This window comes from Drosophila ficusphila, unplaced genomic scaffold (genome assembly GCF_018152265.1).
Source record: "Drosophila ficusphila isolate 14025-0441.05 unplaced genomic scaffold, ASM1815226v1 contig_607, whole genome shotgun sequence".
NCBI lineage: Eukaryota > Metazoa > Arthropoda > Insecta > Diptera > Drosophilidae > Drosophila > Drosophila ficusphila.
Window position 1 is genome coordinate 2697854 of NW_025064537.1, and position 21768 is coordinate 2719621.

General features: G+C 41.4%; 6 protein-coding genes and 1 long non-coding RNA gene across 8 annotated transcripts; 3 read left to right on the forward strand and 4 right to left on the reverse strand.

Moving 5' to 3' along the window:
* Positions 1-70: 70 nt before the first annotated feature.
* LOC108088160 (non-structural maintenance of chromosomes element 1 homolog) lies at positions 71-1103 on the reverse strand. The gene has a single exon (XM_017185824.2). It carries the CDS (start codon positions 1020-1022, stop codon positions 306-308), a length of 717 nt encoding a protein of 238 aa, XP_017041313.1. The 5' UTR covers positions 1023-1103; the 3' UTR covers positions 71-305.
* Positions 1104-2050: 947 nt separating this feature from the next.
* LOC108088181 (sodium/hydrogen exchanger 6) lies at positions 2051-8871 on the reverse strand. The gene is given in 14 exon segments (XM_017185881.2): positions 2051-2254; positions 3457-3594; positions 3657-3765; positions 3825-4003; positions 4542-4593; positions 4658-4811; positions 4866-4977; positions 5039-5272; positions 5274-5348; positions 5434-5575; positions 5634-5923; positions 5984-6172; positions 6227-6351; positions 8221-8871. Coding segments are annotated over 14 exon segments (2172 nt in total). The 5' UTR covers positions 8561-8871; the 3' UTR covers positions 2051-2221.
* A 170-nt stretch (positions 8872-9041) lies between these two features.
* LOC108088191 (acyl-coenzyme A thioesterase 9, mitochondrial) lies at positions 9042-11774 on the forward strand. Its single transcript, XM_017185891.2, has 4 exons — positions 9042-9083; positions 9580-9759; positions 9816-10058; positions 10743-11774. The coding sequence occupies exons 2-4, from the start codon at positions 9618-9620 to the stop codon at positions 11696-11698; spliced, it is 1341 nt and encodes a 446-aa protein (XP_017041380.1). The 5' UTR covers positions 9042-9083; positions 9580-9617; the 3' UTR covers positions 11699-11774.
* Positions 9354-9656, reverse strand: LOC108088192. Of its 2 annotated transcripts, none has more exons than XR_001771218.1 (2): positions 9550-9656; positions 9354-9482 (listed from the first exon to the last, which is right to left on the reverse strand). It is a non-coding gene; the product is annotated as an uncharacterized LOC108088192 (long non-coding RNA). The 2 variants fall into 2 exon arrangements; XR_001771217.1 differs by having other exon boundaries at positions 9544-9643.
* A 1090-nt stretch (positions 11775-12864) lies between the features above and the next one.
* LOC108088190 (ubiquitin conjugation factor E4 A) lies at positions 12865-16464 on the reverse strand. The gene is made up of 3 exons (XM_017185890.1): positions 15673-16464; positions 15078-15460; positions 12865-14943 (listed from the first exon to the last, which is right to left on the reverse strand). The coding sequence occupies exons 1-3, from the start codon at positions 16394-16396 to the stop codon at positions 13072-13074; spliced, it is 2979 nt and encodes a 992-aa protein (XP_017041379.1). The 5' UTR covers positions 16397-16464; the 3' UTR covers positions 12865-13071.
* A 783-nt stretch (positions 16465-17247) lies between these two features.
* LOC108088170 (retinol-binding protein pinta) lies at positions 17248-19119 on the forward strand. The gene is made up of 4 exons (XM_017185843.2): positions 17248-17377; positions 17437-17782; positions 18421-18793; positions 18851-19119. The coding sequence occupies exons 2-4, from the start codon at positions 17478-17480 to the stop codon at positions 19112-19114; spliced, it is 942 nt and encodes a 313-aa protein (XP_017041332.1). The 5' UTR covers positions 17248-17377; positions 17437-17477; the 3' UTR covers positions 19115-19119.
* Positions 19120-20012: 893 nt separating this feature from the next.
* LOC108088169 lies at positions 20013-21766 on the forward strand. Its single transcript, XM_017185842.2, has 3 exons — positions 20013-20122; positions 20176-21247; positions 21433-21766. Exons 1-3 carry the CDS (start codon positions 20085-20087, stop codon positions 21547-21549), a joined length of 1227 nt encoding a protein of 408 aa, XP_017041331.1. The 5' UTR covers positions 20013-20084; the 3' UTR covers positions 21550-21766.
* Positions 21767-21768: the final 2 nt, after the last annotated feature.

Here is a 21768-nt window from a genome sequence, read left to right on the forward strand (position 1 = left end):
GTGCTTAATTTTTAGACCCCAAGAGAGCTGATACAGTTAAATAAACAGTAAACCCGGACGCAATGGCAAACGTTGTTGATTTGAACCACTAAGTTCAAGTTTTTTAATATTATCATTTTAATCGAGTTCCAGCGACTAAACCAAAAGAACAATTTAAATAAATATATAAATAAATTAGGTTTAATAATTTTGTTTCTGCATAGTAAGGTTACTATATACCGCTTATTGAACAACGGGGGTTCTTGGTAAATCGTTGTTTGATTTTGATTACATACTATTGAAAATCGAAACCAAAAATCGTTTATTTATTGAGATAAACTAGTGGAGCGTCTTAAAGGCGTTGTCCAGAGATTGCCGCAGGATGGGCAAATATCGCGCCGCTGAAGATATGTGTGGATGCACTCGCGGTGGAACTGGATGTGGCAGGATGCGCAGCGAGTGTCCCACAACACCAGGCACTTGCAGAGCATGCAGTTTTTAATGTTCTCGGAGTGATTGGTGCTCAAGTAGAAACTCAGCTCGACGAGGCTACGTGGGCCCAGGTAAATTCTCTCGTCCAGCTCCATAAAGTATCCCATTTGAGCCCACTTATGCAAAAGATCCTGCATGCGGCTCTTCTTCAGCGGCTTTGCAGTGCTTTGAAGGAAGAGCTCGTTGTAGGCGGCATTCCAGGGGATGTGGCAGTCCACCTCGGCGGCAATCTTGTCGAGCAATTTGGAGAAGTACTGGCACTCCTCGGCAGAAAGACCTGTGTTTGCGACACTATCGGGAGTGGCGTCCGTCTTGGAGTACACCAAGTATTCCTCGGCCTTTATCGGATACTTGATGAAGACCAGCGACTGTCCCAAATCTTGGATGGAGTCGTTTATTTCACTTACGAATGCCTTGATGGCCTCCTTGCTGGAAGGTTTCAACACCTTGTGACGGGCGCACAGCGGGACCAGGATGTTATCGATCAGCTCATAGCTTAGGTAGCTGTGGTTCTTACAGGCGCGGAGAAACCCACGCTTCACCAGCTCCATACTCAATATTTTAAATCAGTTGTAAAAACAAATTCAAAGCAATTCCCGACTCTTTATCAAGAAGCGCGCCGTTCTGTGTGCCCAGAGGGTTTGGACCGTATAATTCCTGCTCAAGAGCGGTCACACTGTGGCGCCATGTTTTTGAAAGTTTTACCTAATGCAATAAAAATTCAAAAGAAAAAATTTGCCCATCTCGTTGTTATAATAAGTAAAATCGTTCGAAAGAAATTGCACACATGTGCATTTAAACACTTTTAAAAGGGGTTTCCCGTTATGTGTTTAAAATAAAACACATGATTTTTTTGTATTTATGTATTTTTCTTTAGACTTAAAAATTAACAGCACAACAATTAATATTTTCAGAGAGCTTCGCTTTGTTTTAAATACAGCGTATTTATGTAGTAAGAAATGGTGTCTTAGGTAATATCGGAACAAATTAAAAGATCAGCAAGTTGATCGATTTTTAACTACAGAATTATACCGAATCCATTTATCTCAGTTTTCAAAACGATATATTTACACTAACTTTGTTAAAACGAAAAAGCTAGAAGTTTATGTTGTGTAAAATACATCAAAAATTAAATACGAATATTTCTATGTTGCCTTTTATAATTTTTTTCCGTAAAATCCTAGGAGTCTGATTCTCGTTGACACCGGACTTTGAACATGCTCCAAAATCTCCATCTGAATACAATTTAGTTTGTGGTTTCAGCCCAATATAATAAATATGTTAGCATATTTTGCGATAGTGAATAAATAGAGAAAGGAAATATGTCTATAAGTATTCATATAAATCTGTTCTAGTCCACTTATTGAGGGTTAATTATACATATTTATATATTTTGGCAAAACTAAGTATATTGCACAGACGCAAAGAGCATAAAATAAAAGAATCAAACAGGCTATATAGGCATGTAATTTTTCGTGTTGTTGGGTATGATATAGGTGTGTGTCAGCTCGATAATAAATAGCCTTTTTCAGCTTCAGTGCCCTTACGGATTTTAAATCGTTGCACAATAACTTTCAAATTAATTTATAAGCTTCTAATTTATTTATATTTATAACTAGAGTTCCGAATCACATATCGTAAACAAGGAAAAACTAAAAAGTAATATTCTAATTTGTACAGTTTTCACATATTTCATTTTAAATGAGACCAATTAAACAAATAACAGAAGAAACATAGAAACCAATGTAACTTATATGTAATCATTTCGATGCTCGCCTTCAACCTAAAAGAAAATAAAAACATTGAGACTAAATAATATTTTTAGTTCTTATAAATTAAAATTCGTTAAAACGATTGTTTAAATACGTGTTTATGTACAAAAGGCAATAAGAAAATTAAGAAATCAACTTCATTTTAATTTGTACTTACATGGTTAGTCGCGTGTTAGAATCTAAGAAATCAGATAATGAGGAATAAAATACAGAAATTAAAAGTAAAGGAACGTTCTTAACTGCTGTGCTATAAAAAGCTTTTGTTAGTCGGTTAATCAATTCACTGACTGGACTGACTGACTCGGGACTTAGTTTATCATGTCTGGGTTTCCGTCTGTGCTTCGTTTACAATATTTGGTTTACCAAGGAAAAGTAGACAAAAAAACAAAAACATTACAATTTATAAATATAATAGAAACAAATAAGAAACGGGTTTGATCTCTCGATTTTCCACAGAAATGATTACATGAAATTATTAGTAACCAGGCTAAGTTCATTTGCAAGATGGTTGGCTTCGTTCAATTGAACAGACTTTTGTTTAGGGCGTTACCAATGGATGGAATTTGTTTAAGATGAATGCAGTTTTTCATTGGTTGTTGAGTTTTTGTTTCGTAATTGGTATTGTTAGAGCAACCAAAGTTTAATTGATAAAGGAGTCCGCATGAGTTTGTAAGATGATTGATTAGTCGAAGGAAAGACAGAAAGAAAGAAAGATGCCGCAGAAATAAATAATAAATTAATATCATCGCTGAAAGAGTTTCTACATTTCGATTATATAAGTATATTTGGTAAGCATGCATTAAACAGTAGTTAACAGTCAAAATAATATTACATAAGTGTTACATTCGTAGACTAGAATCGCTTGCCGTCGCACAAACTTAAACAATTAAACAACAAAATTATATTTCCCTTCCTCTTTCACCACAAAATCAACAATAAGATTATACAAAACCAAAATATCTCTTAACAAAAATCACATTTTCATGGTTGTTAGTTTTCCAATTTTGTTCAATAACAATCTGTCTACTTTGCCAAAGTATGTAGTGAGTAGATTCTTTTGGTATTTGGTTAAATTGAGGCTTTCGTTTCGTGTGTTAATGGCCAGCTTGCTACGGTTAGTCTTTGGTGGTGAGGTGCTTCGCTCATTCGGTTATTCAATGTTTCGGTAGCTAGCAAGTAGATGGTGGTTATCGCCGGTATACTTGATACTTACGCGACTGAGGGAGTTTCGCCGGCCGATGCTCGATCCCGTGCCAGTTCCGGGTCCGACGTCTTGGCTGAGACCGTTCCCGGTATCATTATCTATGCAGATGTCGGAGTCCGAGTCCACGCGCCTGAACTCGCTACCATCCTGAAATGTATTTCAGGCATGCAATTGGAATCCTTCTGCCTGCAGGCGACTGCCAAACTCACCTGAGTTAGCTGCTGCGTAGTGGTGAGCAGCCGGGCAATCGGATTGCAGCAAACGGGCAACGTTTCCAGCAGAGTGGGTCGCGAGTGCGTCAGCAAAGGCTTCATGTACCTTAAGGCCATGGGTAACATTTAATTGAATTCCAAAGACAGTTTTCAGCTCACACTCACTTGGTATCAAAATTCCCCCAGATCCTAGCCAAAATCGCCTTTTCGTGACTGTTGCGACGACGTCCACCGCTTGTACCGCCCAAACTGCCATTTGGACCATCTGCCGGCGTGTCCAAGTTGGAGTCCGTTCCCCCGGACAAGCGCAACTTGCCACGTCCTCCTCCGCCGTTTTCCACGTCCTGCAAATAACCATCAGACTAACACAGAATTCAATTAAATGATGTTAGCTCTACCTTTGGCGAAAACTTAAGAAAAAGGAAAAATGCACAAAGTTCAAGAAATAAAAAGCTCAGAACAAAAAGCTGACTAAATGTTAAATAAGATAAGGCCAGTATTTTAAACTCAAACAGAACGGACATGTATTGTATGATCATTGTCAAAACCTACCGTCTGCGGGTGTGCATTGTCCATTGAATTGTAAACCTTTTTTATCAGATGGTTTATGTTATGAAGTGCGTAGAAATGTACAAATAACAAAAGTTATGAGTTAAAAACTATTCTTTTAAAAATATGAAAGAGAGAAATCGGAAATTGAGCAACGCAGTATCATTCACCATGCTTGCAAGAAATATAGTAAGCAACTCTTTCCAAGTTCTTTAAACCTTGAACATATCTTATTGATCTCAACAACCATCTGGTTTCCAAAAACTTTATCTTTAGGTGGTATTGGAAAATGTCTGCTTTAACCACTATTGTACGTTTAATTGATATACTCACACTGTGCACTTGGTAATTATTTAATTGTTCAGTCTCATCGTCAACGCCAACACTGCAATTGGTAGAGATTTTGAGACAATAAAGCGGAAGCACTTAAACGTATGTCGTGCACTCACGGTATTTTTAACCAATTGAGCAGAAAATTGGCTGCTCCTCCCTGGATTACAACCGTAAAGATCACAATCAGCGATGTGGCGGTCAGCATAGTCTGCCGTGCATCCGACACAGTATTCCGGATGGCCAAAGCAAAGGACATGGCCCCTCGTAGTCCTACAATAATGATGTGCTTGTTGAATTTCTTCAGATTTACTTTAATTAACCTACCAGCAAAAAACAACATGTGCTGAAAATTTGTGGAAATTTTGGGTTTTCGCTTTATGTTCAGAAGCCAGGACAATGGGTAAACATTTACGGCGCGTCCTATAGCGGCGCAAATCTGAATAAACAAATAAATTATTAGATGGGCAGAAGCGATTTTAAATTTTAAGTAAACTTACAAAAGCTGTTATAATGAATCCTGCGTCGAAGTGATGCTTGGGGAAGGTAAACATTGACACGCCAATGTAGGAAAAGATAAAGTTTTCGGCCAAAAAGTTGAGCAGCTCGAATATCTGTTTTGTCCTTTGGCGCGAATCCTCCGAAAGGTTGTTGTAGGTGTAGTGAGCCTGGCAGATGCCGCAAAAGAGCACGGCTACCACTCCAGTTAGCTCGGTGGCCTCAGCCAGCAAAAAAGGTGCTGTAGCTCATCAGCACAAAGAGCGCTGACTCTAAAAGGGGAAAATCGCGTACCCGCGTAAACTTGGTCATGTGTGGCAGGAGTTAAGGAAACTATTGGTGTAGCTGTGGGATTAAAATTAACAATTGACGATAAACGTTTGCTTTAAAAGGATATCAATGCTGTCAGGCAGCCCATGGCGGCGCCAATCATCAGGGAGAGCAGAAAGATAGAGAAGAAGTCGCTCAGCGAACGCAGAAAAGCTGTAGTTTCAAATTCCCCGGTGTTGGAATAATGTTCACCATAGTTTTGAATGGCTCTGCAAAGAAATCAGCACCTGTTTAAACTAATCAATCGAAGAAAATAGCCAAACTTACCCGCTGAGGACTATGGCCACGGCATCGTTGAGCACAGATTCGCCCAAGACAAGCGCATATAGATTTACATCGACCCGCAGATCGTTAAATATGGCTAAAATGGTGAGCGGATCTGTGGGTGATATCAGGGCTCCAAAGTATAAAGTGTCCAGGAATGTGAAGCTGCTGCTCAAGTACTTTGGCATCAGTTTCACACAGCCGTACATGAAGCCTCCGATCAGAAACGCCGACAAAGTGGTGCCCACAATGGCAAAGGTGAGGATGGCACCCAAATTTCGGAAAAAGTATTTCTGCAAAAGCAAAATTCAGTCAATCAGTTTGTAAAAGAGAAGGCTTCGAAATGCTCAAACCTTTTTTAAGCTATAACCCGCGTAAAAGATGATTGGCGGTAGGATTATGTTGAAAAACACCTCCGGATCAAAAGTTGCCTTGAGATCGATTTCGTTTTCATCGACATCGTGGACCTGTCCCCGAAACACATATGCGTACGTCTTAATGCCCTCCGGCAACTTCGTTCCATTCGTTTGGTTAACAGGGTACTGAATTGAGTAGAAGTATTAGAGTTGAAATTGTTCTGCCTCTCAACTACTTACTTTAAACCAGAGCGTATCGGGCGGCAACTTATCGCTGTACGTCGGAATCCCTTGAGGCTCCACCTGCATGTGGACAAGCGTGGCGGATGTGCCCGCATACCGAATAATTGCTCCCACAATCAGGCCTGGAACGAAGTAAGCAAGTCAAGGCTTTTGAATTAGTATTGATAGCGAACAACATTGTACAATGCTATTATACGTTCTATTCATTATAACTTAAATCTTCTTAAAATTAGCAAAACCGCATTTCAAGTTTCCATTAGTATTTATAAAAGTTTTTGCTTAATATACGACTATTTTTGTATACTAAGAAGTACATTTTATTTTTTATTGTGTACAATTATAAAAAATATTGTTTTGTCCCATGGTGTATCTTAATTTGAATTAAACAGTGTTGCTCTTTTTATAACCCTTGTCTGTCCGTTTCTACGCAAACTTGTCTCTCATTTTTAAAGCTATCTTGCTTAAAGTTTCCCAAAAGTTGTGTAGTTATTGTACGCAGTATATATGTAAGTCGGAACGGGCCGGATCGGCCGATTATATCGGAAAGCTCCCATACGAGAGAATGAAATAAAAAATTCTTACGCCGTTGTTTTCGATCATATCGACTTGATTTCTTTCAGATGGCGTTTTCTAGCAGCTATTAAATTTCGGATTAAATTTTATCAGAATCGGATAACTCAATCATATAGTTGCCATAGGAAAGATCGAAATTCTATAAAAAATTAATGGAAATAAATTGATAACGCCGTCGTTTTTTTTTACAAGACCATGGTTTTTTTGAGAACCAAATTTTTTTTTGAATTATAAAAAAAAATTCATAAAAATCAGATAATTATATCATATGGCTGCCTTAGAAAATATCACAAATCTATTCAGTCAGTTGTCTATAACAACGGAAAAAAATGATTACATCGTAATAGTTTTCTTATGACTCTCGAATTTCGAATTTCCAGTAAAGTTTCAAACATAGAACAGTCTGGCCTGACCTATCGCAAAAGTAATAGTGTGACTAATAAACCGATAAGAAAATGCTTAGTCAAACCCTATCACTGACAAAAACAATCATTCAGTCAGCCTTACAAAAGGTACTAGTTGATATTGTTTTAAATACATATATGTAAATCAAGTTGTATATAGCAAAATTATGCCGCTGTTGGGGAATGCTTTATAATCAATTCCAATTAACGCCCGCCGTGGGATTTCGTCAACGCCCATGCTAACCTGTTTTATTGAATTGTTTCATTAGTTTCAATTAGCCGGGAGAAATCTTGTTTGCTTTTTTATTGCCTCACACATTGTACTTTACTGTGTATTAAAATGTTAGAATAACAAAGTACTCGGCGGATTGGAGCGATCATAAACCAGCAGTGAAAATTATTTAGTTGGAAGACCCCAATGATATTGGCTGACTAAGCACGACAAGGTCTCGTCTTCTCTTTCAAAGAGTTCTTTCAATAGTTCTGTTGTCGTTGCGTGCAGCTTTTCTATAGTTGTTGACGTTACTTTTGCCCAGGGTGGCTCTCAAATGCTCGCACGTAATGTCAAGGCCGGTGTACAGAAAAGCGTAATTCCGAATATGTGACAACAAAGAGGCGACAATGAAAAAACGCAGGGGTAACATCGGGCGCAGGTGACCGATATGCAAGTGTTTATAAAAGGCAGTAGGAAGATTAAACGGCTTGAAAAAAAAGAAAGCTCTTGGGTGTAGTTCTCCTATTTTAACAAAAAAATTTAGATCCTGGAAGATTTGTTTTAAAGGAATTCGATAAACGAATATATGTATACATATATATTTTTTATATTTTTTAATAAACCAACTTTTCCTTCTGTGCAGCTTTATGACTTGCGATAGCATGAATACAATTATAAAAGTTTAATTTAGTTAGTTTTAACTGTCTATAACGGGGTTAAATTTAAGCAAATAACCTTTTCACAGCCCTACAATCCTGTGGTGAAATGTAAAGAACTTTCTAGGCAGGCCCCAAACCTACCATAGATGACGGCCAGCCCGGTCTCGTGGAGCCAGGAGACGCGGTGGTGCTTAAACAGCCAGATGGTAAGGACCGTAAGGGCCAGCAGGAACACGAAGACGAGCAGGTCAAGGCTCTGGATGCGATGGTTTAGCGTGGCCTTAGCGTCCAGCGCGATGTCCGTGTCAGTGGCCTCGCATCCTGTGGCCAGCAGACACAGGGCGACTCCCGCCAGGAGGAGCATGCTGCTCCGCCAGCGCTCCTGCGGACTGGCTGTGTGCACCTTCCGAATATCGGCTACCTGCTTCATCCTTGTGGGCGATGTTATCTCTACTTCCTTTTCCACATCGCAGTGGAACATTCTTTCTATTGATTCTGCCTGCGCCCGCAGCTAAAATCGATTTTCGCGTTACGACAACGTACGTTGTAATTGATTCGCGCACCCGGGAGCGGAGAAGGGGTTGGGGGTTCAGGAGGTGTTTGGAGCAGGACGACCACGCTGAGGCGGCGCCGGATTAGTGCGTGTCAACCTCCTTTCACTTTTTCAATTATAAGACGCACGACCGTTATGTTATATAAAATATATTGGTTAAAATACAGTTTTAACCATTTTTTTTGCACTCGTATAAAAAAAACAGTCAGTTCAGTTCATATGGAAACAACCTTATGCATCTGCAGTGTGACCGCACACGATTAAGGGTAAAATGACAGCGCTGATTAAAAACAGGAGCGGATTTCGAACAGAGAGGTTGGTAGCTTTAAAGCCTTTCTTGAATAGTTGCAAAATGTATAGGAATAAGATGTAAAGCAGTGTCGGTCCAAAATATGCAAGATAAACGCGCTGCTTATTTAGGGGCAGGGATGGCGAAAACGCTCGATTCCAGGTGGGTCATTTATTCGGACAGGCGATGAGCGGGAGTAAATTTATTAAAATTTTTAGCTTCCCAAAAACTCACTCCAATTTGTATTCATTTCTGATATGTTTCACATGTTCCGTAAGTTTTTGAGCTCACTTCAAGGTTTTCATATCTGTTTTCAGGTGGGTAATTCCCACTATAACCATTTTGAATTGTACAATTGATAGTACTTCCCATACTACCCACGTCTTCCGCCGGGCTTCTTCGAAGGCAGCGCAAAGAAAGAATAAGAATTAATTTTACCTATTTAATATTAAAACATATTGTATTTTTTTAAATTTAACATATCTTCTAATCCTGATTTCTCTTAACTATTTCCCATCTAAGCATGTTTTTACTAAAACTTAGCACTTGTCTTCTTTTCTTCTGTAAAAAACATACATATTAAAAACTTTTTTAATTGACATTAAATATTTTCAAGAAAGACCTGTACATTTTACAAATTCCTACTTTAAATTTATAGGATTTGACTTTTTTCAAAAGGCAACCCACAAATTCTTAATGCACTTGCGCCGGTACTTCAGGAGGAGATCGATCGTGTTGCGAAGTCTAATGCCACAGCTGAGGACTTTGCGTCACCTGATTTCCGGATGCAGCGGAGAGCAACTGGAGTCCGGGCACTTTTCGGGCACCATGGCAGATGGTAATCGTGTGACAGTGTAATTTCATTTCGCCCACTAATCCAAATCCTAAGTGCAGTGGCCAAGAAAATCCGAGAAAACGTGGGAGTCGAAGGCGGCTATCATGCAATTCCGAAGAGTCGGGAAGGACTACTTAAGTTTCAGCCGAAGCTTAGCGAGTTGCCTGTACGTTCCATGAAGGATTCGCACACGACCGCCAAAATACCCCTGGAATCCGATGCACTACTGCGGGAACGTTTTGTATACGCCCACGGTCGGTTGCGCATGGGCAGAATGCTCGAGGAACTGGACCTTCTCGCCGGTAAGGTAATGAAAGCCAACTTGACAGGGGGAATTTAGAAGGAATGTAATGATAAGTAAATGCTTGCTGTAATGTTTTACGACCCTCATTGAACAAATTGACGCAAGAAAACTCTATATTCAGAAAATTAAGCTTAAGTAAGTATGTATTTTAAGTATGAAAAAACAACGATGCTAAAATGTTTAACCATTTATTTAAATGCATGTAGATTTTTTAGATTTATTGCGTTTATAGATATTATGATCTTTTCAATGACAACTTTATGATAAAGTAGTCAGATTTGTATGAAATTTGTTTCTTTCTTTAAACGTTCTTAAAAACGTTTATCCTTTGGTTTTTCAACCTCTCCTATGGAAGCTATTCTATTTTGTCGTCCGATTCGGCACGTTCCTATTTATATACTGCGTGAAATAACTACACGACTTCTGGTAAAGTTTCAGCGTGATAGCTTTCAAACTGGGAAACTAATTATATAGACTTGAACGTCTAGTTCGATTTACCTAGTGTGGGGTGCTGATCAAAAAAACACAAACTTTATGGGGTTCTGATAGAAATTGTGTTAATAACGAACGGAAAACAGAAAAGAAACCAAAAAATATTAGTCAAAAACTAATTTTTGGTTCTTGTTAATCTGCAGATCCCATCCTTATTTATATTATTCAATCCATTCTTGTTCATAAATAGTGTGGATCTGCTATCGCCATGTGCATCTGCCGAATCTTCCGGAAGGCGTTCCTCTGCCTTACACTTTTGTCACCCTGCTAGTGGACCATGCCCTCTTCCTGGGGGATAAATTCAAGGTGGATGTGGACGTGTCCCTCTCGGGTCACGTTTCGTGTACACAAAATAGTTCCATGGAGGTCACTGCGCACGTGAGCCAAAACGGATTGTTGCTAGCGAAGGCCATTTTCTTGATGGAGGCTTGCAATGCCACCAATAGCGGCCCGGCTCCAGTCAATCCCCTGAATCCTTGCGACGGCGTCGAGGAATGCATACACCAGAAGGCTCTTGATCGGCAGAAACAGCGGGCGGACAAGCCGTTCAACTCAGAGGCCAACCGGCAGCCCACGAAGGAGGAGGAGCAAATCATGTACGAGGTGTTCACTCGCACGAAAGGCATAGAGGGTCCAATGGACGAGGCCACTCTGCCCCCGAACTGTCGCTGGATGTCCCAGTGGAGTCGCAGCACCTTGCTGCACCCGTTCCCGCAGCACCGTAACGAATCGAACACCATCTTCGGGGGCTTCATCCTGCGCAACGCCATCGAGCTAAGCTTTATGACGGCCTGCCTCTTCGGCAGCGATTATACTTGTATTCGATTCATTTCGGACGTCACCTTCACCCAGCAAATTCCGGTGCACAGCTACATAAAGCTGAGGGCCCACGTAGTTTACACCCACGAGAACTACATTCAGCTGATAGCAATGGTGGAAGCCATCGATGGGAACCACTTCACGGAGGTGCACTGCAACAGCCTGCACCTGACCTACTCATGCAGCAAAAAGCTGCCGGAGGTCCTGCCCAGCAGCTACCATGAGGCGTTGTGGTATCTTTCGGGGCGTCGCCACTTCCAGCGTTTCCTTGAGTCAGTAAGCCCAGACGATGATGTTAGCGGATCAGAGATCATAGAAGTGGAATAAGGGTTAAGCGATTAAATATTTAAACTATATTGGTAAAACAACAGCATTTCGAAATTAAACTGAACTGTATTTCTTATTTGGTGTTTTATTATACACTAGAGATCCTGTGTCCGCTTCGCTGGTCAACACAATTTAACAACATAAAAGTCAATGTTGCAACATTTTTTAAATATATGGAAGTATAGAAAGATGGTTATTTAACACTTTTCCAGTTTGTCTTTTCCACTTGCGCAGCACAATCCAGCCGTTTCTCTTTTAAACATTAACGCACTGCAATATCGGTATATAGTCGCCATTGGTCCAATATCTAAATTTTCATTATCACTGTAGTTCGCAGTGGGGTCATATTGGAATGCCAAGCGATTGAATGATGCCAATGATCTCCATGTGCTCATTTGTCTCTCTTCGCTTAAGTTTTGTGAATATACTGGCTGCTGGCTTGGATGTCTGCGGCCAATGTTTGCACGTCGTCCTCTAAGCATTTTGGACTATGGACAGAGTGGTGAATTTATCCTCAAATGTACGATCCACATAATTTTCACAGTTCAACTTGAATTGAATAAAAATTCTTTTTTTTTCACAATTTCACAGTGAACACAAAAATTGAGTTAAAATGCTATGGGAGCGTGTTTGTCAGTGTGATGAGGTAGCAACTGACTTTATATGCGACAATATTGCAATTTTCTTACGGATCCCTAATTTTTTTCAAAATAAATTATAGCCTATTTAACTCCACGATAATATAGCTTTCTATCGGTGAAAGAATTTTTTTAAATCGGACCAGTAGTTCCGGAGCCTATTCCCTGCAAACAAACAAACAAACAAACAAACAAACAAACAAACAAACAAATTTTACCTCTTTATAATATTAGTATAGATATTTAAGTCATTCGTCTTTGAATTCAAGCTGTTCATCGGTTTATAAGCATTTTAATTAAGTTTCTTTTAACAAAAAAGAAATATATATATATTTAATTGCCATATAAATTTATATTATAATTTTGAATTATAAATGAAAGTTGAACATTTATCAAAATACATGTGCTTTAAGGTATTGGTCTAAATAAAAAAAGAAATCACAAGAATATACATTGCAATATAAGTGAATTCAAAACGAAGAAATCCCCCAAATCCTAATGGTAAATTACATTCTTAAAGACACCTCGTTTCAAAACGTACATAGATCCATTTATTCGACCAATAAGAAAAACAGAGTAAGAATAAATTTCAAAACCCACTAACTGTACAAGGATTGAATTCTGAAATTCTGGAATTCTTATGAAAAAAACATTGACTATTGCCTGATCCGTTATCCCATGGAGTTAACTCTTTGGTTGGGCAACCGCGCCAGCAGCTGCGTCTTCGGCGATCCCTCAACTTTTGGAGCGGGCCGCTTCTCGCTTTCCTTGAATCCACTGCTCAATCTCTAGCTTCAAGGATTCGTTGGACTTCACCTTGTCCATGGTGAGCGGTTCGCGGTTAAATGGGTCAGTCTGATCGCTCAGCAGATGCCGGGCGATGGTGGAGCGATCCACGGTGACCTTAGAGCTGGGCAGAACGACGGGATCTGTCATCAGCGTGGAGATAATCGGATCCAAATACTCTTCCGGCGCATCGGCAAGCAACTCCTGCTCCTCTTTATACTGAGCTCCCATCCGCGCCACCTTCACAGCAAACTCGGACATATCGCCGATCAACTGGCCTCCTCCGATCCGGATCAGGATGTTCTCGGCGTATCCGAATAGCTGTTCACTGTATGACCGCCCGTCCTGCGAGACTGCCAAACAGAAGCTGTCATCAGCGCTTAAGTTGATGTAGATGTGAGAGATCTCCAGCACCGTCTGAGCCGGATCAAAGTCAAACTCCTTCTTGTCCTTGACCTTGAAGCGTTCCTTCCTCGGCCCAACTAAATGCAACAGAAAGTAGTTCAGCATGGCAGCGATGCGATCCACCATACTGTTATGGCAGAAGATGCTCCTGATCTCCGTTGTCAACAGTTTCAGTATGTTGATGGTGTCCCTTCCGAGAATGTTATCAAAGCGCGCCAACATTCCCAAGTGCTGCAGGTTGGTCACCTGCTGTTGTCGCTCATTGTGGGACAGGCTATTCCATTCGCCGTTGTCCTGGGCTTGCTGTAGCTGCTTGATCTGCTCTAGATTCGACAAGGATTCGTCCAACAGGAAGATGGCATCATTAATCAGCAAATTAATAAACCGAAGGAAGATTGGCGGCTCAATAGCGTCCATGTTCTGCTCCGCTTCAATGGCCAAGTCCCGAAAACACTGCACATGCTCCGGCTTTGTCCACAGAAATTCCATTATGGCATACATGGGCCGGCGGTAGTTAAATTTTTGCTCAAACTGCACCGATTGGCCTGTCATTTCTATGCTTACAAACACGTTGAGCAGACTGCGGACCACCTTTAACTTATCCGGATGGTTGTCGAAGACATGGGTGTCAAAGGTCTTTCGATTGCTGCCCATAATCTGTGAGGGCAGAAAAAATTCTAGGGCCTCGGCCAGTTTGGCACGCAGATGGGGATTTTTGACCAACCCCGAACTGCCCATAAACAGCAGTATCATCTTAAAAAAGGCGTCGTGGGCCGAAAAGTAAATATCAATGTACTGATCCCCGGTCAGTCGCCGGCAAAAGTTCAAATACCCCGATATGTTGTCGATTATGCCCTCAGGCACCGATTGCATATAAGGAGCGACGAAGGGAGGCGTGTCCGAGAGCAACTCAAGGTTACGGAATACTTGGGGCGAAAAGTCCCGCTTGTCCAAACACTGTTCGTAAGACTCCCGAGGCAGCATCGCCACCTCCGTCAGCCAGATCGCCGAGGCCTCGAAGAACTTCAGCATGGACGTGTCATTTGTGGGTTCCGAAAGCGTGTTCCTGATGCACAGCACCTGCTGCATCTGTTCCATCATCATGCGAAACAGGTTCTTAGTCAGCTCGTTGTTGGGGTCGCTGTTTAGGAGTTCGCTGTAGGCTGTCTGTGTATTCTGTAGTTCACGCATCAGGCGAGTTAGCCGCTCGATGCATGGACGATTGGCCAGTTCAAAGCACTTGTGGGTCATGTAGAAGATCTCAGTCACGAAATTGTACTTTTCGGCCGTCAGACGCTCCTCACCCTCAGCGCTGGGAAGCAGGCATGTCTCGTCGTGGGCCTTCAACAGACTTACGCCCTTCGCCTGCCGATCCTTGTCCTGCACTGCACAATACGTGGGGTCCACCAGAAGAACCTGCGATTAATATGAAAAGCGTTGTTTAAAAGTTGCGGACTAGAGAGAAAGGGGTGTAGATTCCAACTTTGGGTAGAACGTTTAAACGTTTAAGGAAACGTTTAAATATTTCACGATATTTCACCAGTCTTTACCTTTAACGAGGGGACGCAGAGAGGAGCACAGAGACGGGTGAGGACTGCACTTAGGCCGGTCATAAAGGAATCGCTGGCTGTGCTATGAACCGTCTGGTCCAAGTTCAGATTGATGCTGCTCCACAGGTGACCACGTGACACATTTGAATCCAAGCAATTAGCTATCCATTGAAGTGTCTTCTTCTTCGTTTCCGGAGACAGAACAAGCAACTGCTTGACAAGCAAGAAAATAGAGTGCTGGTGATGGGACAAAAGGGCCCAAAGGGCAGAGTCCGTATGGTTCCCTACAAGCTCTTGGAAAAACTCGTACTTTGCCGTTTGAGTCTTGGGCAGGATTGAGATGCACAGAAGACTGCCCAGCAAAGTGTCCATATATTCGCCACCTAAAAAACATAAAAAATGTCAATAGCCTTATTTTCTCAATTTTTAAACCATTCACTAACATTTTTAGCAAATACATATTTAAATTTTAATGTAAACTTTTTTTTTAACTTAAAGCATATAAGCCACTCGGCGCACTTTTAGTTGATGTTATAGATAGAGACAACGTTATATTTTCGATTGTTTACTTCAATAAATTTTAAAAATATCTTACCTTTAGCCTTGGGGTTGGGAGTAGTGAAGTCAATTAGCAGCTCGCCTAGCTCGGCTGCTCGCTTATCGCGTACAAAGAAGCCGAGGATCCAGAATACGTTTTGCTTAACCGTAATCAAGTTCTCCTTGGCAATAAGCTTTTGGAGCTCAGTAAGCAGTGGGTAGAAGATAGCCTTTAGGGCGCCCAGAGCCTCGATCGGCTCGTCCTCCTCTACCACTTTGCAGGCGACGCGGACCAGGAACTCCTGGGTGCTTGTATCGTGCTCATCGGCTTGCTCGAACATCTCCAGCCATTGGGCGGTGAATGATTGTGGGGCAAAGAGGTCTGGCTGTCTCATGCAGGTGCTGGCATTGTTGAGAATCAAGGCGAGGACTTTGGAGCAGTCAGTTTTCTTTTCCGATTGGATGCGTTCACACCTAGAGAAAGCCCCTCGCAGGTAGCACAAGGCACGCGACTCCAAGGCTTCCGGGCTTGCGTTTCCCACTGCATACTGGCCTGTCTCGCCCAGCATTAAGCGTTCAAAGAGGGCGTGGGCCACCAGGTCCTCGCTCAGAGACTGCTCACTGGTATCCACCACCACGTCCGCCAAGCAGAGGCCTGAGGCAAGGGACGCCTTGTTAAGCGTGAACAGGAGCACATCCTCGACCAGTTTGTGAGACACGCCATCTGAATTGGAGCCCTCCTGGAGCAGGGCGGCGAACGGATTCTCCTCTACACTTGTCATCGGGAAGATTTCAATTTTTTTGTCAGATGTTTTTCCCTTAAAAAACCTGACCTAAGCAGTGTGGCCGTTCAAATACACCATACAAAAGCACTAAAAAATATTTCATCCAAAAATTACGGTATTCTCCCATCCGTTAGATAGTTAGTTTCAAAAATTGTCCTCGTTTAAAATAATATTGATATCAGTTAATTAACTAATTAATTTAAAAAGTAATCTCTTTCATAAATTATACCCTTTCGGCATAACGGTTGAGACCATTGATTTTATTTTATTTAATCATTCTTATTAAGAGAAGCTACTGTTAACATAGACTCTGACACAAAAAAGAAATACAATTTACGATATTAATGATAATAGACAAGGCCAAAAGATTAATTCAACGGGTAGTCATATAAGCTATTAGGAACTGCATGTCCCCTAACCCATTTTTAATGCATCAAATTATTTCATGTATAAAAGCTTAAATATAATTAATTTTAATTTCCTCTTTGACTTTCAAGTTCACGAGTCCGCTACCAACGGGCACGTTATCAATCCGCATTTCGTTAAGTAATTGCACTCGATTAACCTTCTTTATCAATAGGACTTAACAGCTCATATCTGGGCCAGCAAAAACCGCAGCCGCATGCACTCAAAAATAAAATCCAAAGCCAATTAAGACAATCAATCGCAGAGCGACCCATAACGAAGTGAATCGACTGGAATACTGCAAGCGCCAGCCTGGTACCACCCACCACCACCCACCCAAGGCCCCAAAATCCACCCAACGCCTCACAAACACCCAACCACCCTGCCGACAATGTCTTCGTGCATTGTTAAATCGGCTTATGATCAGGCAATAGTACGTTGATTCCACATGTTACTGGTATATCAATTCGGCAGTCGACAAGGTATTTTCAAACGGTAAACATATGCACGCAATCCGAATTCCCATCGGAAGAGCTACTTAAAAGTTTAAACCATCGAAAACTCAGCTGGGAAGTAAGATAATGTTTGTGAGGAAGGGCGACTAGGTAAATTAACGATTTTTACCAATTCAGGGCGCCAATTATCGCGGGAATTACACATTTGATTTCTCAAAATGAGTTCGGTGCGACCCTTAAAACCCGCCCTGCTTACCATAGCCATCCAGGAGTTGAACGAGATACCCCAACAGGTGCCCCAGGATATTGAGGCTCTTAGGGAGTGGGTTCTTAAGCAACCACATCTGAGGGCCTGCACCAACGACCAGTTCCTCCTCGCCTTCCTGCGCGGCACCAAGTTCAGTTTGGAACGGGCCAAGGAGAAGTTCGATCGGTTCTACACGCTGCAGAGGTCTATTCCAGAGGTGTTCAACGAACGCCGCTTGGCAACCGATCCCCAGGTGCTGGACATCATAAGAATGGGGTAAGCGTAAATTTTCTAGAGCCAAAGGCTTAAATAAATCCACATTTACTGAAACAGCTGTTCCAAACTTTGTTAACTCAATTTACATTACATTAGACCTTTACTACATTAGCCAATTTTTCTTTATTACATATAATAATAGATTAAAAAATCAAGTAGTTAACTGTTGTTTTCTATATGTCGTTTGTGGAGAAGACAACTTAAATGCCACCCTTGAAAATATAATTAAAAGCACGTTAGGGTTTATTAAATGTATTTATTTGCGATCTTTGGCGCTAGAACTGCCTTTGATCGAACTGTTGTGTTATGTACGAATATGCGAATGTGTGATATGCGAAATGTCTATGTTTTAATTTACAAATGAACTGAGTTTAAAGCGTGGCTTCTTTATACAAGGCTGCTTAAATGTAGCTGAATAGATAACGCGACATATGTAGATGAGATAAGGACGGGAAGAGTGTAGCTTCTTGTAAAAAGCGCACAAGAGAGCTGCAGGTGCAGTGGTACACCTATGAGCACCTGGCTAGGTGCTAGCAGTCTGTTCTGAACAGGGATCATCAATGTTTTTCACAAACTGTGATGTGGCAGGTACCCCTAGATATCCAACATATTAATATATTCTGGTTAACTGTCCACAGAGTTCTTCTTCAAATTCCCATGGATGCGGACGATCCGGGACCTCGTGTGACTATTATTCGAGCTGGATTCTACGACACGAGCAAGTACAAGTTCCAGGACATCATTCGCGTTGGTTCCATGTTCGGTGAGATCATGATGTTCGAGGACGACAATGCCACCGTCAGCGGATATGTGGAGATTATGGACATGAGTGGCGTAACTGGTGCCCACCTCTTTGCTCTCCAGCCGCAGTTGCTGAGCAAGTTTTCCACCTACGCGGATGAAGCTATGCCAACCCGCCAGAAGGGAATACACTTCATCAATGTGCCAGCGGCCTTCGAAACGGGATTCAATACGTTGCGTTCCTTCTTTCCGGCCAAAATCAAGAATCGGGTGAGTCTGTTTATCATAATCACTCACCTCATAGCTAAATAAATGTTGTTCTTTTAGATCTCAGTGAGCTCTGATCCGGCGGCTATATTTGATATAGTACGAAGCGAGTATCTGCCCAAGGAGTACAAAGGAACTGGGGGCAGCATTCAGGATATAAGTCGAGCTATGGAAGCAAAACTGTCTAGTTATGCACCTTACTTTCAAGAATCACAGAATTTTGGAGCTGATGACAAGTTGCGTGAATTTGGGGATCATATGCCCAAGGACCATCGCTCATCCTTCGGAGCTGTGGGGTCATTTCGAAAACTGGAAATCGACTGAAACCCCTTGAAGAAACTTCTGATTGACAATTATAAATGGATTTGAAGAAATATTTTCCCTAATCTTATCTTAAAAGTCGCATAGGCATTCGCAATAGTAAAAATATTGAGTCGGAGATAAACAAGTTTAATGGTGATTACCTCAAACCTAGGTAAACAACTGTGAAGAGTAGAGCAACAAATATAAATCTTATAATATAATATCAGAAATATTCAGAAGAATTTGGATACTTTCAATTTTTTATTTATATGGTTTTGTTTTACTTAAAAAATTCCACAAAGTAAAATTCTTATTTTTGCCGGTTGTGATTAGGGAAACATACTTATTTACGTATCTTATTTAAAGTTTTTATGTTTTTGATAAGATTCAGTGAGAGATTATTATTTAAATATTGCTCACGATTATTTTTAGAGTGGATCTCTAGCCTTGTCAGTCTGTCCATAATCTTAAAAAATCAAGAATTGATAAATTTGGTTTGAACATTTACTAAGTGTTGCATATGCAGTTTTAAATGGCTGAGAAAAGTTTTAGGGCACCACATCTTTATTTTGTTAATACCCAGCAACATTCCACATACTTTTCAAATCAATGAACGTTTGGCAATTTGATTGACGAATAAAAACCCCAACATGGGCATACTCTTATTTATTCTTTATTCTAAATTTAGCATTTAACAAAAGCGTTTAATACTGTTTTTGGGTGTGTACAAATTTCAACCTCGCGTAATAATATTTTTCCGAACTGCGGAAATGTAAACCTAAGTTATACTCTTATCACATAATTTCTTATCTATCGAATAGCCCGATTGGTGGAGTGTTTCGGAATCGATAGTCGACAACAGCCGAAAGCTTTTAGCGTCAAAAGCTGTTTTGGTAGCATGTTTTGATAGTTTGTTTTCATCATCGGAAGCAACAGATTTGGCTTTATAAACTCGATCCATCTGGTTCCAGGCCTTTTTAGACCAGTCGAAATGGAATGCATTGAGGTGCTGAATGATGATTGTTTACTGTAAGTCGCCTTGAGCAGAATCTTGGTTCGATCCTGGGTTAAATGTTGTCCAGTAAAATTGTAGAGTACCTGGATCTGGAGGAGCAACTGCAGCTGTGGCAAAGTGCCGATTCCAACTCCCGCCTGAGATCGGTGATTTCGTACGCCTGGCAGCACCGGACCGAGCACGCATTGGACCAGGACACGTTCGGCGGAAAAAGAGGACTTCTCGACGTATTCCTTTATAGCATCCGCTGCACTCTGACGGAACTCACCCTCAAGTACCTGACCACGGATCAACTGGATCGGTGGAGGTACTTCACATTCCCAAACTGTCGGGAGTTGACCTACATGGCGGATGAGGACAGCGAAATCGAGGGAGACTCCGATATCGCTATCCTGGTGTACTGCTTTCCGCATCTGGAAGCCATCGGGCTGAGCGGAAACTGCAGTGGCCAGCACATTAGCCGATGGACGAACCTGAGGCGCTTAGACCTCCAGCTGTGCTGGTACCTGAGCACCCAGTGCTTCGAGGACATCTGCCAGAGTCTCCGACTCCAGTCCCTGAGCATCCAGTGGCACAAAGCCGAAGAGGATGCCTACGTGCGGGCCATCTGCCAGCTGCAGGAACTGGAGGAGCTGGAGCTGGACATAGTCAACCTGTCGCCCGAAAACACCCGCAAGATAATGCTCCTGCCCAAGTTAAAGAAGCTCCGTCTGCACAACTTTGAGCTGCTGGACGAAGTGTTGGCGGATATTGGACGTCAAAGAGGTCAAGATGTGGTGACGGCCGTCTTCAGCGATAATATCTGGATGAGAAGCACTGAAATACTCGGAAAGTTCCGTGGTATCCGTTGTCTGACACTCGTCGACGATGAGGGATGTTGCGCCGTCGACTTCCGCACAATAATCAGCTGCTTTCCCCTTTTGGAGCAACTGCATCTGGAGAACACACGGATCTGGGCAAACGCCGACGGTATTTGGGACGTTGTGCTGGCCTGTCCACGTCTCAAGGTTTTCAGTATGTCCAATCAGACACTATACGACGAATTCTTTGCTTTTACCAAGGCAACCATGAACCGAGCCTTAAACCAACGGATGGAGCCTTTATGCATGCACTTTTACAAAACCGGAAAGGAAACTTTGGTGAGAACATTTCTCTTATCTAAAGTGTTTGTTAATAATGATATGACAGGTAGAAGAAATCACTTGCGACATTTAAACTAGACAAGTGTATATATGTCTGTCTCATATTGATATGCTTAAATTATCTGATAACCGATGCACTCGACGCGCCCTTGTTTAATATAAAAACTCTTCTTGTTTTCCAGATATCCCAGCATTTTAGACATCCAAAACTTCATGTTTCCTTCAATGCCACGAACAGTGTTTATTCACAAATACCTGGCGAGTCTATAGAGCTGGAGCTCTTACCACAAGAGTCGTGATTTGTCTAAAAGACTAATTTGTTTTATTAAAAAATTTCAAATATGATTGTTAAACAAAGAGGCTAACTATATTGTTATTATAGGTAACTTCTTAGGGTTTCTATTCTTATAGAAATAAATTGTGCAATTGTGCCTTGACTGTATATAAACTATAAAAATTTGTTTAATAAAACTAAGCCCAGCCCGATAGTAAATAATCCCAAGGTATAAACAGCAAAA